This window comes from Mustelus asterias, chromosome 25, assembly GCF_964213995.1.
Source record: "Mustelus asterias chromosome 25, sMusAst1.hap1.1, whole genome shotgun sequence".
NCBI classification, from domain to species: Eukaryota; Metazoa; Chordata; class Chondrichthyes; order Carcharhiniformes; family Triakidae; genus Mustelus; species Mustelus asterias.
Window position 1 is genome coordinate 30,354,162 of NC_135825.1, and position 15,951 is coordinate 30,370,112.

At 36.2% G+C, this 15,951-nt stretch overlaps 1 protein-coding gene across 2 annotated transcripts in view; it reads right to left on the reverse strand.

Annotated features, from left to right (window-relative positions):
* Nucleotides 1-336: 336 nt before the first annotated feature.
* Nucleotides 337-15,951, reverse strand: part of LOC144511877 (mitogen-activated protein kinase 14) — a 59,494-nt gene continuing 43,879 nt past the window's right edge. Inside the window, exons 9-12 of one of the 2 annotated variants that reach the window (XM_078242300.1) lie at nucleotides 11,106-11,185; nucleotides 7,592-7,670; nucleotides 5,541-5,714; nucleotides 337-1,204 (exon numbers count right to left, since the gene is read on the reverse strand). In XM_078242300.1, the coding sequence (XP_078098426.1) occupies nucleotides 1,131-1,204; nucleotides 5,541-5,714; nucleotides 7,592-7,670; nucleotides 11,106-11,185 (407 nt within the window). In that variant the 3' untranslated portion in view covers nucleotides 337-1,130. Of the gene's footprint in view, nucleotides 1,205-5,540; nucleotides 5,715-7,591; nucleotides 7,671-11,105; nucleotides 11,186-11,749; nucleotides 11,830-15,951 lie in introns of both variants that reach the window. The other variant, XM_078242299.1, reaches the window with a different exon arrangement.

Below are 15,951 nucleotides of genomic sequence, written 5' to 3' on the forward strand. Positions count from 1 at the left end.
TGGTTTTGATTGCGTGATAATCCAAATTAAGGTATATGTTCAGCCTTTATTTTCTGTGTTTGATCTATTGTTTTTGTTTTAAAAGAGTGGTCTTGAAAGAAGGAAAAAATTGGGAACTCAACATTGGTAAGGCCTAAAATTGTCTTGAACTATTTCCATATAAAACGGTCTCCAAATTTGCCTTAATTGAACTCAGACCACTTGTATGAAAGCAGAAGTGTTTTGGAACTTATACAACAGTTTTCCCTCCCATCCAATACCTAGGCCAAAATTTAATGTTTTATTCAAAGCTGTTTACAGAAAACCTCATCACAATTTGCCAGGCACAACAACGACTTGGTTTTTGAAAAAGCATTTGAATTTATTTCAGAATAGTTTATTGTATGGTCTTACTACAATGTCACACCTGGTAAGTCACAATTACAACAAAGAACTCTACAGGTATATTGGACAGCTGGAGTAGTTATTACAGTATATGGAAAATATTTTTCATAATTCTACTTAATCTTACACGAGTGAAGCATTTTAATACAAAGTAAATTTACCTAAATCTTTGAATTTGTGCTATAACATTCCCGTTCCAATATCTTATAAACAAAGACGTGCGTTCTTTTAGTTTGTAGTATTGCTGAACAGTCAAGTAGGTTTTAAAAATGAAATTACAATAAAAACAATCACCCCTTTATGCTGTAAACAGCAAATACATCTATAAATTAATGTACATCCCATTTGTACTTTTTATAAAAGTAACAATTACTGCCTGCGTTTTTAGGTTTGGGTGGCTTTTGTACATGTCATTGAACATTTAAAATAGTATGCAATTTTGAAAATAAGGCATACAAATACACAAAGTTTACCAGTTCGAATACAAGTGCTTGCAAGGGATTTAGTTAACAGTTCACAGTGGATGATAACGGCAATATACAAAAAGCTGGCAATTGCCCAGGATTTAGCAAAACATGCAGGATGTAGAAGAATTGTTATAAAAGTTCTATTTTGCCCTCACCCACAAACAATCCGTCATCAAGACCATGATAGGCACTTGATAATATTGGAAAGAACCATCAGTCGAACTGGTTAAGTCCTCACAGTGATGCGATATAAAAGATCTCAATACAGAAGTAAGGTTTTCATGGCTCCAAGTCCATACTCTCGGCTTGTAGCTCTGGCGGCACAAAGCTGAGTACTTCTTCATAGGTTAATCCTGAACACAAAAGAGCAACATCTTAAACATCTTTGTATTATTACGTCTGGATAAAAACATTGAATGAAAATGAGTCCCCTTACACAAAGATTCAAATACTTGCACCAAACATTAAAGCAAATTCAATCTTGTTCTGCAAACACGCAAAATGTAATGGAAATTAACGTCATTATTTTCTACAAGTGTACATTGTTGCATATTTCTATCATAATCGAAGGGTACTCCAAAGATTAAGAATACTTACTGCTTTTATTTTTCAAGTTCTTTTTACAACTAAATAAACCTAGAATCATCGGTAGCACAGTGACACAGTGGTTAGCACTGCTGCCTCACAGTGCCAGGGACTCGGGTTCAATTCCGGCCTTGGGTGACTGGCTGTGTGGAGTTTGCACGTTCTCTGTGTCTGCGTGTTTCTCCTCCGGGTGCTCCAGTTTCCTCCCACAGTCCAAAAAACGTGCTGGTTAGGTGCATGGCCAGGCTAAATTCTCCCTCAGTGTACCCGAACAGGCACCGAAGTGGAGTGACATGGGGATTTTCACTTTATTGCAATGTTAATGTAAGCCTACTTGTGTCACTAATAAATAAACTTAAAAAGACAGGGAATGCACAAGAGTCCTGATCAATTTGAGTCAAAGGACTCCTTCAAGCTAGTTTCGCAAAGCTACCTTCACAAAGCTTACACACTCACTCTAATCAATAACTCATCCTCAAAAAGATTGATTTTAAAAAGCGTTTACACTAGTTTGTACATATACAATTATATTATATACACAGCCCCTCTGGGTGCTCCAGTTTCTTCCCATACTCCAAAGATGTGCGGGTTAGTTTGATTGGCCATGGAAAATTGTCCCCTAATGTCAGGGGGATTAGCAGAGCGAGTATGTGGGATTAGGGCTGGGTGGGATTGTTGTCGATGCAGACTTGATGGGCCAAATGGTCTCCTTCTACACTGAGGGATTCCATGATTCTGAGGGCTCTGATGAATGCAAATAGCTTTGCTGGAAAAATATCACATTATAAGAATTAAGGAGCGCACTGAAGTTAGTTTCCTTGCAGAATTGGAATGGTTTGAAAGGTGAGAGAGTTTAAGAACAATTTTGAACAGGTGATTTTTGGCCTGATTGGCTCTCAATTAATTTTTGGGCTTTTTTTTTAAAGTTACCACAGAATAGCCTGGTCATAGCCTGGCTGCACATTAATGGGATTGAAAAATGCTCCAATGTACTGAAAATCGAATTAGCACCCAAGAAATTCAGCATCTTCAATCATGTAACTTTGAATATCCTGAAATATTGGTTAAACTGCTGAGCACTTCAGGTGGGTTCTGGTGGTGTACATTTACTATCCAAAACTGCCAATTATTTCACTAATAAACCTACAAAATAATGCCCTCTCAGCCTGGACAGGTACAATTATACTTAGTCAACTGCAGTTCCATATTAAACAAAGCTGCAGTTTTTTGCCTTCAGTAATAAACAAATCTGCACTTAAAAGCTTATTTCTTGCGCTATTAATCCTGTAATATTTTGAACAATTCCCTTAATGTCCTTATCATTGTGTTTTCCCTTTATTCAGCGATCTTGAGGGCAATGAGGGATGGGCAATAAATTCTGGCCGAGCCAGCAATACAAAATTGCTTTTGACAGATTGGAAAAAATTAACTTCAGCATTCATTCCACCTGAATATACAGCCCTTCAAAAATCCTTTTTGATACAATGAGCCAGATTTTAACTGTGCCAGTGAACAGGTTTGACATGTCATCCACTGATCATAAAATCATTTCAAAAATCTGGCAACAGTGGAAAATTTGCAATGGCATTTCTTAAAACAAACCTTCTTGTTGATGTGCTTAGAAATCTATTAACATAAATTGCAAACAGTTTGGAATTTTAAAAAGGACAAATAAAAATACAGCTCAACATTCACCTACATTTATAGCTCACCAGGATTTGAATCAGGAGCTCAAAAAAGGTATCACCCCTTCCTTCCCCACCACCACTACGTTCATGCAGAATTTCAGACTCCTTGGACACAGCAACAACTTGGTATTAGGTCATCTGAGAAAAAATATCTGCCAATATTCCATGGTCATGCTTGTGGTTGGCTGCTGTTTTTAGCACATTTTACATTACCCTCAAAAGTCTCTGTTGAATATGTCAACATGCACTAGAACAATTTGCAAATTCAACACGACAGTAGGTCCTAAAGCGAGTCTGCAAATTTTACATTTTAAAGCTATAAAATAATGTTTTTGTCTAACTTAGAAGGGTTACCAGCTGTATATATGTGCTTTAACTATCATAGGAGAAATAACTAACATTTGTTTTAGTCAGTTGGGTGGGCTGACATGTGTGGAAATCCATCACCCTACATTATTAGCCTGCAGGATTTCTGTTTGCAAGTACAGAGAACACATAGGATATACTTACCCAAATTTAGACCCCTTAGGGCAATTGGTAGAGCTAAGAATTGTGTGTAATCAGATACACTCAGATTTAATCAGAAAAAATTTCATAGCTTACCAAAGCCACTTCCTCTTACTTATCCGGCAAGGAGGAATGTGACAATATTTTCAGAACAGTCTCATCAAAGCAGTTTATTAATAAAGACTGACTTCAAACAGGATGGGCAACAGTTGACAACACTTGCATCACCAGTCTTTGGGTAAATTGACTGAATCTGTATTATATCCTGAGAGATTAACTATAGATTCAAGATCATGAAAATGGAGTGCAGACTTTAAAAATATACCAGTTCATCGGGAGGACTGCATGAGTTAGAACATTGAAAGTCTTATGAAAATCAATAACAAGTGTAAAATCCTAATGGTACCTTTGTAACTGCTCCATTACCCGATAGAACATCACAATGTATATGTGACAAGCTGAACAACAACCGTACGAGCCACTAATAGTTTTTTTTAAAATGAGTAAATTTCTTAATTATGGGGAGAGGGGCTACTCTTCCACCAAGAAGAGCAATAGTCTTTGCTCAGTTTGATAATCTTTCAGGTCCGCCAGTTAAAAATATAGATGGTGTACTATTTAGCTGAACTGCACAAAAATGTTCCTGGATGAACAAGGCAATTTTGCATTAGTGGAGTGCAGTGAATTAAAGCAGCACAGTATTCCTACTTTCAACACCCACTATAATAGAATGAATCCAATTCCATCCAAAATAGAGCAACATTGTCTCTCTATTTTAGCAGTGAAAATTACTAACTCAGCCTGATGAGCAATGACAGGAAAAGGAATAAGAAGGACAACATTGTATAAACGTCTTTGATCGGAGCACAATTCCAGAATTACTACACATGTAAGAATAGCTTCACTTATATTAGGAAGTTAAATGTTCACAGTTGAATTTGTGATAACAAAAAAATATATACACGATGATACTTAACTTTTATCTGAAATTGCCTCTTCTCAAAATACACCCACGTTCCCTGAACTCAAAGATCTCCCTTTTCCCCCCAATAAGATCCAATTTCGTAACTCTTAAGCTAAATCAGGCTAATTTTTACAATTCAGCTTAAATGACCAAATCTGGGAAAACACCTTTAGAGAATACCTGCAAACTGCCATGTAACAGGATTAACAGGTGTCTAGAAGAATAATGAGATGTGATTTGCCCAATAACAAGAATAGCAGGCTTTTAGAGAAACTGAGGTGCAAGTTGCCATATCAGAAGAACTGTTTACCAGAGATCAGTTGAGCTGTACAAATGATAACTTCTAAAGGCAAGGAATTTGCCAAGAGATGTAGACAATCGAATCGAGGGTGGATATCAAAGAGACTGAATAGTATAACTGCTAGCACTCTCATTGGGGAAGGAGGCTAGCTTTCCATCCCCAGACAGGCTAGTTCCATCTATGATCATAGCCACAGAGGCCTGTTGCATCTAACATCCAGAGCCACGACAGTTTGCAGATCTACTCTAAAGGACACAGTTTTGTCTCTTTGCTGAACTAGGAAAAGATGTTTTCCCAGACTTGGCCATCTAAGCTGTATTGTGTGGTAACTATTAGCTGGATTTAGTTTAACAGTTACAAAATTGAAATTGTTTGGGAAAAGGGGGATTTCTGAGTTCAGGGAACGTGGGTATGTTTTGGGAAGAGGTAATTTCAGATAAAACGATGCATCATCGTCCATATTGGTCTTTTTTGTCATATGTTTTTCTTTAATAAATACTTTTTAAATTAATTGTTTATGTAACGACTGGACCGGTTCTTCACGTTATTCCAAATATACACCACTGAGAATCCGTGTTTCAAATGATCCTTTTGGGTTTTGAGACACCCTCGCAGCTAACGCCAGCGGGGTTCTTAACACTCACTTTTCCATTCTTCTATTTCAAGCTCTCGGCTTTCAAACGACTGATCATAAGGATCTGCTTCAGGTTCATCATCAGGATCATGATACTGAGAGAAATATGAATGGGCCAAAGCTTCTGCCGCTGTGATCCTCTTATCTGTGTCCAGCACAAGCATTTTCTCCAAAAGGTCAACAGCTACACAATGGAGGTAATAAAAATGGTTGATACAAAATTGAGAAGGGGTCTTCTTTGCAGTGAAGTTTCATACATTAACATAAAACATTTAGCTGACAGAACTAAGTCAGCAGATGGTTACAAAAAAGAGAGATACACCTGCTTTTGTCTCTTCTCATTCCCCTACCCTTTCACCACAAAAACAATTAATTAGGCAAAAGAATACACTAATATAAATCCAGTTTGCACCTGCTTATAGCAGGCATGATATTATTAGCGTAATATGCCCATTATAAGCAATGGACCGTAAAATTATGATCTTTAAGAATGAAACGTAACCACAGACATCCTACAGAGGATTTAAAGTGTGAACGATTGATTGGGTTTTGTACACTGTGGGGGTGGGGAAATTGGAACTAATTTATATTACTTATTAACCATATCCTATTAACCATCTTGCAAGCTATTAAACAAAAGCAGCCACGGGCTTCAATACTTGGGGGACATTTATATCCCTAAAATGACTTTGGATTCTTGAAAGCATGACACCAGTGTGTCGATGCAAGTTTTGAGAAAGGATCTGCTGTGACAGAAGGAAAAACAGGAAATTTATTATTGGAAGAAATCACTGTTAAAGCCTTACAAAATCTCAATAAATTTATTGATTGTAGAAACAGCTCTCTCTCTCTCCTTATAAAAAAGAATATTCCACAACACCCTGCTGAGCTGACAAACAGGACAGCGCAAGTCGGTTATTTCTGCTTAGGACATGATTCTATTGCAGACTCCGAAACAATATATTCCTAAACCCAATAAAGTTAGATCTCATGATCAATACCTAAATCAACTGTCTGATTTCAGGTTTAGCAGGATATCCTATCAAGCAATAAGCATGGACTTCAAGGGGATTACCTTGAATATCTGTCTCTTGCAAATGGGCAATGAAACTGTAAGTGACAGACATGGAAAAAGTAAAGGTATCTAAACGGGCTCTCAATGTGGGGTGGTTATGGCCAGCTCAAGATAACCGAGAGCAGGAGAGGCTGCGACCTCCAGTGACAGAGGTCAGCTTCATCTGCCTCTTTATAAAAGCAAATTACTGCGGATGCTGAAATCAAAAACAAAACAGAAAATGCTGGAAAATCTCAGCAGGTCTGACAGCATCTGTGGAGAGAGAGAGTAAGCATCTCAAGTCTGATGAAGGATCATCCAGACTTGAGACACTAGCTCTATTTTCTCTCCACAGATGCTGTCAGACCTGCTGAGATTTTCCAGCATTTTCTGTTTCGTGTCATCTGCCTGTCACGTCTGATCTGGGACCAGTAAATCATTCTTGCCTGATATGTTGTACGTCTTTCCTGCCAATTTAGCTGATGGTGCACATCCAAACTGCTGCTTCTTAATAAATTGTTTCAAAATTGTCTATGACCCACTTTTGAATATTCTGACACTCCTGTATCAAATCATACATGATCATATTGATAAATATGACTGAATGATCTGCCTAAATAGCCAACATGCTTACCTGTTCAAAATAGCCAACATGCTGAACAAGTGATGACTGAGAGATTGACTCCTGTTTGCTAATAATAGTTTGACTTCCCCCCCCCCCCCCCCCAATTAAAAGTAGCTGCCTGTTAGAAGCATGGTTCAACTGGTGGAAACTTGTTTACGCCTGCAATCCCTAACAATTAATTTGGATATCAACTTTTTTTTAAAAAACTGATTACTTTTCTACAAAAAGGAAAATACAAACACTAGACAAGCTTACGCCAGTCCTTTACACTTCTCTTCCAGTTCCAAACTGCAATAAGATGTTATCTATTAAAATCATGGAATACAAAGCTAAGCTGATTTATAAAGACATAAAAGAATACACATATTAATAATGGCATTACCTTGAGGATTAGCTCCAATGAATACATCTTCAAAGCTCTGCTTTGGCATATGCTGTAAGGATTGTATGTAGTTTCTAGCCTGCATAAATAGTTTATATGGATTATTCATCTTCTACTAAGAAGCAGAAATAATTTATCCTCTCAATCCAAGCTGCTGTATCACTTTTCCTAGGTATTTTCTGGAGGCATACTGAATACTATAGCAAATTTGAAGCATAAACACCAGCACAGATCAATTGAGCTGAATTTCCAGTTTCTGACATAAGTAGGTAGTATTTATATTTTTGAAAACAATTTTAGTTCATGGGTGCCTAGCAAAATCTATTTCAAGATCAGAAAGATCTTGCTACAAGTCCAATTATTATTTTGTTCTTCTCCTTTTGAATGTGAAAGATAAATTTAAAAATCACTTGAAAAGTAATACCACAAGCCAATATTCAAGAAAAGGAAAACTTTTGTAAGTGATAAGATTAGACATGCCACAATGCAGTCTTAAGAAAACAACCACAACACTTCCCTACCTGGACATGATACAGGTTATAGACTGAAGATTAGAAAATATTTTTTGTCAAATTTCTGCAAAATTGGCAATAGTGAGATTCATCTGATGCATATGATTTTATGGACAATTTTTCACAAAGTATTTATATAACCTGAAGTTCTCTCCCAACACAACAATAAAAACTCAATCAAGACTTACAAAAATGATTGTCAGGTAAAACTTTTTATTTTGATTATCCACTAAAATAATTTTACCATGTCCAATTTGTTGCAAAGTTCCAGCTGGATAAGCAATTTGTAGAATTTGAAGGTATTTGACAATATACTCAAAATTCTTACATACCTGTGTTTGACCACAAAATCTCACTTACTCTGTTCAGAATAAAGTAATTTTGCAGAATAAATAAAACCTTCCTAGTAAATTTTGAATATCAAAATTTCATTGGACAAGAAAAAACAAACTAAACCAAGTAATCTGCTACAAAGTGAAACAGAACTGAAATTAAAGATTACGAATCTTAGAAAATTCTCGTCACTCGCAGATGTCTGCGCAACAGACATCACATCAGGCCAAGGACAGATAAGGGTATTCTTCAGAATTAAATGCATACAAACTGAATGAGATAATGAAGACAGCCAACAAAATCATTAACTCATCATTTTGCATTTAGTGGAACGAATTAACCATTGATCATTTCTTGGTGTACAGCACAAGGAAAATTTTTAATTCAAGGCTCAAAAGGAAACAAGACGACATTGAAAAATCATTTGTATTAAGCTAACTTAATGATTCAATGTATATGACTGCAGGCAAGTTAGAAGTTCCAAGGAGAGAAATAAAAGCTGCTGCTAAGAACCCAATTTTAAACATCTTAACCAGGTATTCAGTAAACCTCTGGTGGCATATTTCTTATCCTGATGCCTGCATTACATATACTTTGGCCAATTGTAAAAACTGACAAAACAGGATTTGAGATCACAAATTAAGTGGAAACTACAATTAGGAGTTCTGTTTTAGATAAGATAGGTGTTTTGGGACAGGAACGCATTATACAGAGGTACCTGTATAGATAATACTTGGTGCAGATGATATCTTGAACTTGGTGCAGGGGTAGAAAGGACCAGTCCTTATTTTTAACTTTTATTTATCTTAGGCTTTGGCTTACTGGTAGGGAAGGGGTGTCTATGAAGGGGCAGAAGTATGGCGTGTAGAAAATAAGCAATAAATCTCAGGATAACCCAACATGCTTTTCAGCCAATTAAATACTTTCAACAGATGCTCAAATCTTCATGAGATGTGGAGGAAGGCTTGATGAACCAACTGGTCTTTTTCCTATCCACCAGTTCTGTACATTGATATGAATTTGATACAGCACAAATTCAGAATACATTAACCTTGCTGATCTTTCTTCATAAAAGAATCCCTGATTTGTCCCCAGTGGTTTTTAAACAGATTGCAGAAAAAAATAAAACTGAGAAATACTGGCCAAAAATTTTAAACAGGATGAGAGAAATTTAAATATGTATTTCCTAATTTAAAGAGTTGCTAATGGCACATATATCAAACAAAATTCAGACATGCCTATTTGTAAAATCAACTTAGCCCCCACCTAGAAGCATTGAATCCTATAGTGCAGAAGGAGGCCATTCGGCCCATCAAGTCTGCACCGACCACAATCTCACCCAGCCAGGTCCTAGCCACATAACCCCATGCATTTACCCTGGCTAATAATCCCCCTGACACCAAGAGGCAATTTAGCATAGCCAATCCACCTAACCCGCACATCTTTGGACTGTAGGAGGAAACCCATGCAGACACGGGGAGAATGTGCAAACTCCACTCAGACAGTGACCCAAGCTGGGAATCGAACCGGGGTCCCTGGCGGTGTGATGCAGCAGTGCTAACCACTGTGCTGCCCTAAAGTTTATTTATTAGTCACAAGTAGGCTTACATTAACATTGCAACGAAGTTACTGTGAAAATCCCCTAGTCACCACACTCCGGCGCCTGATCGGGTACACGGAGGGAGAATTACCTCTGGAGAGGTAACAAGTTGAGCATTTCTAAGACCAAAACTGGCTTTTAACTTTCCAGTGTGCTAATACAGAAAAAAAACATTATGATACATCATGGGCAAGAGTTTCATTTTTCTCTGCTACATTAATTATGCTTTCCATGAGTTTTTGGGTTAATGGTCATTGCAATAGCCGTGTGCCATTAGCAGGGTGTGGTTTTGGTAATTAAGGAACTTTCCAACTTGGAATTTAAAATATTTTTGACACCATAGATTGCCTGCTTAAACACTATACAATTGAATGCGAATATGGAGATCCTGTATAATAAACTGTTTCACAGTGATTAGAAAATTTACTCCCCTCAATTTCAGGAAACCTTCAGAGTGCCCAAGAAAAACGTGAAAGCAACAGCCCATTTTCTTAAAACTAGTTTCTTTGATTGTAAAAAAAAAATGAAAGAATTCAAGTTCATAAAAAGACTTAAACAATCCTCCATTCTAGGCTATATGAAACACAAATTATCTGCAAAAATTGAGAGAACTATCCATGTTTCCAAGGCTGTAAAATAAACACAGGAATCTGAAACACCCAAATACCTCAAATTATTGCTTGCAGTTTTGACCTATAGATGATTCATTCAGATAATTGTCCTGATTTAGAAGTGGGTTTTCTATGTGATATATTTCTAAGAAACATTAGTTTAACATTAGAACACTGTACAGATCTTAGAAACCCTATATAGATGTGTTGACCCACAAACAACTCACATTAAGTTGTTACATTGAAATTTTACTTATTAGTTCAAATTTGAATTTTGCCCACCAAAAAAAAGGAATCTGAAAACAATTTATCCTACACAATAGCTGGCAGCTAAGATAGATAGCTGAAAAATTGACACCATCAGTTAGGTGGTCCACTGATCGAAATATACAGAAAAGACATGAGTAGTAACAGAAGTCTTCCCTACGAGGAGTTCATTGGTAGCCTGTCTGTCTCACCTCGTGGCTGGGCATCCTGTTAATTAAGGAAGCAGGAGGGGTTCCTGTCAATCTCATGATCTGCTGAAGCTGGTTAATATCTTAAACGCCCAGGTCAAGGCGTTTATCCAATTTTCCAATGGGTATTCAAAAGATTTGAAAAAAGAATTTTCAACTGTCGTAACCATTCTAATGAAATTCTTGTGTTGCTGGTTGTTATGTTAGAAAAAGATAGCAGGATTCAGTGGAAAATAAAAAGACACAAACATGCAGAGGAGGGGAAGGCCATGATCAATGACAGCATGCTATGGGGTTAGATCGGTTAGTACCAAATGGATGTTACTTTGTTTTAATACAGAGCACTTAAAACAAGCAAACTACAAACATTCAATTTTTAATGTTGTCAAACCTCACACGTAAAAACTTTTAAAATCAGGTAAGCTGAGGTACTTGTGTTATTTTAGACTTGTTATGGATTAGGGTAAAACATTACCGACGATACTATTTCTGTATTAACCAAAATTACTACAGCAATGAAAAAAACATTTCTAATAGATAACCAAATCGTGCCAATTAAATTTGTGCTTTAATCTGCAGTGTTGCAAGTGACTTACTAGAATGGTCAATAACTATCAGCGGAAAGTACAGGCAATACATAAACTCACAGAATCAGATGATATTTTCATCAAAAGTTCTGGCCCTGGTGTTCCGACGAGCTGCATTATTAGCTTCAACTGATCAATATCTAACATTGTAACATAAAGGAAAACATAGGGGACAGGTTATAACGAAAACGGCCAATGCATTTTAGAGTTGTAACGATAATGGAGTTCAGAGGAACCATGAGCCAATATTCAGGATATAAGTGATGAATGGCTTCAGTTAACTTCTGATAACTAAGGATTGCAGCTTCATAAATTGTAGTGGTGATTATTGAGACAGTAAGAGAAAATCTATTTTACTCAGCAACACAGTTCAGCTCGTACTTATTCTCGTGACTTTAAGTGACTAAAGAATTAAAATATAGAAATGATCAGTTTAGGCTATTTTAGCCTGACAATGTGCAAATTTCAAATGTTGTCAATCAGCAGCATTAACGTACTGCTACATGTAAAAAAAATTGGTTAAAATTTTCAGTCATCTCTTCAAAGCCTCTTCTGATATACATACAATTTAAACATAGAAACCTTTTCAGAACAAGTGAAGACATGCTGAACGAATGAGTGGAAAACCAAGAAACGTGTAACTTTTAGGCAAAGAATTTCCTGGGTTTTTTTTTCAATGCTTTAAATTATTTGTGGATATTTTTGTCTTAATTTTGCTGATGTAACTTTGTTAACATTTGCAAGATTCAGAAGGCTGTCATATTACCGATACAACTCTAAACCACTGCCAAAATAAAAATACCCTATTCAGACACACATTTTACATTATTCTTTAATTTCCTGCATTTCCATCACCTACTATCTGGGGAGCCTTCTACTTTTCCATTCACCACAACCAGGATGGCAGTTAAACGTCAAAACCAACCACTAGAAGGGACTAGATAACAACAATTAACATTTTCCATTCATGATGCCCAATCTGGTGGCACGGATGAAATTCATTGCACTTGAAAATCAGAATCTCACATAGAATTTAAGGTAAACACACTTAACTTAATCTTTATGCTCCAACTAAAATAAATTTCTGAACAATAAAATAGACTTCCATACAGACCAGTGCAGTATATTGATTCTAGATATACTTTAGTATAGTACATAATGACATTTATGCAAGTATTCCCCAAATGTCAATACAATGATCTATAGAAAATAAATTTCAGAATTCCTGAAAGTACAGTATATTTTTTATGGCTATTTGAAGTCAATCAATATTTTTTGATTTATGTACTCCAGCAAGAGATAACAAAATAGCATTCTGGTGAAGCAGCCAATTCAAGGACTCAATCCAAATTTTCACTAAACATAAAAGCAGAGTGAAAGCAAAAGATTTATCACAGGAAGCTCCACATCAATTTTAAAACGCTTTACAATTTAAAATCAACACGCCTGATGCATGGTAACTCTAACTGCATTCCATTGATAGGAAAGAAATTCAAACACTTGCAATGCTATTAGTGCCATTTTATGGGTTAGGATTGCTAATATTAATTTTAAAAATCCAAATTTACATTCGGTGACAATGATCAGATTCAGCATCAATTGAGTGTTAGATTAAATGTCATAAACTCTGCCCCTTTCCTGAGGTGTTTACTCACGTCGGTATACAATTCCACCGGCACTGATAAGTCACCTAGTACGTCACTCAAAATGTTTGTTCATGAAGAGTCAGGAAGTTTTGACATGCTTTTCAATCATCAGTACAATCAGAAGCACTCTGATCTTTTCCTCAGCCACTATCCCTACAAACTAATTTTCTAGCAATAGTTTCTGGATGGTTATTAATAACAGGTACACCAATTATTACAACCATAATGCCTGCCCCCCAACTCCCGAGAACAAATGTGGTACCCAACATGCCACAACAGTTCACTCATCACAGATCAAAAATCAAAATTGGAAGCTTCAGGTTTGAAGAGCTCAGGGCTGTTAGGTGTCTTTACTCACTAGGTGTCAGAAGTCGCTGGGTCTTTTGAATCAAATTATTTAATGTATTACTTACCAATAGAACAATAACACCTTTATAAATTTATTCAATAACTATAGGTATTGGTCATTTCAATTGACATATACTTGATGTCATTACATGAAAAAGTCAAATCCTTACTTCATTAGGAATTTTCAAACTTGAATTTGGCCCCTCAATACAATATTCAGTGTATAAGCTTGGTTAAGACTGCATGCAAAGGTAACCCACAGTTAAATTTTCTTGTGACAAGCTTTAAGAGGTCCAACAAGTAATTAAAATGTTTGTCTGAGCAGGATTGGGGTTAGTAAAGACAAAACAAAGAACGAGTGTAAACACATGAAACTATGGTTCATGCAGATTTCAAGTAACCAGTGTTAGGAAATACTGGGTCACTTTTCCATAATCAATTATGTGACATGCACAGTTGAGGTCATAGCTGTGGTCTTCTTTCTAAGCAAAATAACTGAAGCAGGAGAGAATGTAAGCATTGAAAAAATAGGTTAATTGCAAAACATTCCACAGTAACATAAAGCATTAATCCATGCATAGAGTGCTAAAAAACCTGTGAACAATTTTATGATCGAATTATGTTTGTAAATTATCTTACAGATCTGGCACACTTAAGTTAGCAATCGACAGGAAAATGAGCACAGCTCAAAAAAGTACTACTCTCAGGTAAGTTAGCGAGTGACTCAAAAAGGCAAGATAAATGTAATTATAGAACAATGCAAATATAACAGCACTGATGATCCATAGGTTATTCAATTCAGTATTCCACTGTACTAAAAACAAAATCACAAAACATGTTAAATATACTGTGCTTGGATGAAAGACATATCTGCTAAAAAATATTGGTGATGTCTTTATGTTTCCATGGTGGAAATGTTCATCAGCACATCGATCAGTACAATAACTTTGTAAAGAAATTCAAGCACAAAACATCAAAAATGATATTGACATGAGAGGTATTAAAAATTATGAAGGGAACATAATATTCATTCCTATATTGTGGGTAGGTAGCTTTTGAAATATTCACTGACAGAAATCACTTACATTTTGGCAGAATGCAGTCATGATGAAAATAATTGTTACTAGTGTCATTCAGTGTGTAGTTGGCAGGGTCAGAGCCAAGAACAGGTTTGGAAAAGAAAATAGTTTTGCTTGGAAACAATATCAGGCCACAGGCAAGCTACTGAACAGATTCAGTTTCACTGATCACAAAGCAAACTTGGTTGCAAACTCAAAATCTGACCCAGTTAAGTTCTACACAATTAGTGGAAGCAGAAAAACAATTTCCATCTGAAAAAAATGGATTGTTATGAGAGATAGATAAAGGGTAACAGAGGGAAACATTACAGTCAGAAGTGTAAAGCAACAAGAGCTCGGAAAAGCATTATGCAAAGAGAAATTCTGTGATTTGACTACCAAAGGGATCTAACTAAAGAGGACCAATTCTATTTGTGGGTTGAAGCAACTCCATTTCAGACCTATTGTGATAGAAATGCACTCAGAGTTTACTATTCAGTCACTATGCTAATAAGTAGTGTGCCAAGATGTTAACTGTTTTTGCGTAAATATTTGCCAACTTCAAAGTTAGGCATCTAAAAGATGAAAAAAAAGCCCAAACTAACCAGTTTTACACATTTTGCTTTGCTTAAAGCTTTACAAATGTTTGTTTTAGCTCAGGTTAGTGTGTGTCAGGGTAAACTAAAATAAAAAGCAAGAATGCAATTGGTAATAAATGAACTTGGTCAGGCGATTTGTCAAGAGGTGCAATAGCACACCCTTAAATATGAATGTTTTGTTTTGTAGGAAGAAATATAGTACCGAATAATCTAATGTAGCATTTTGAACTGGTGCTATAAAGTTAGTTTTGAAAGCAACCAGTCGCAGAAGGGCAATTCATTACAAATGTAATTATTCAACTCTTTTAATTAACCAGTTCATGTTTGGCAATATGCATATGGGATTTTTAATACAAGCTGAACACACATTACCATGATATTGTTTCAATGAACTGCCCGCTGACTTAAGTTGGAAAAGTCTTTATTTACCAAGTTTGAGAGTATATTTACCAAATTAGTATTTACAATACCTTTGGCCAAACATTCCAGGTCCTTTAAAGCAGGTTGGAATGGGACGTGGAGAGAAATAGGGCTGACGAAAATTGGGGATGTATCCAGAAGCACAATGAGGTAGGTCTTAGGAAGCCTACTGAAGGTGGAGAAAGGTGGAG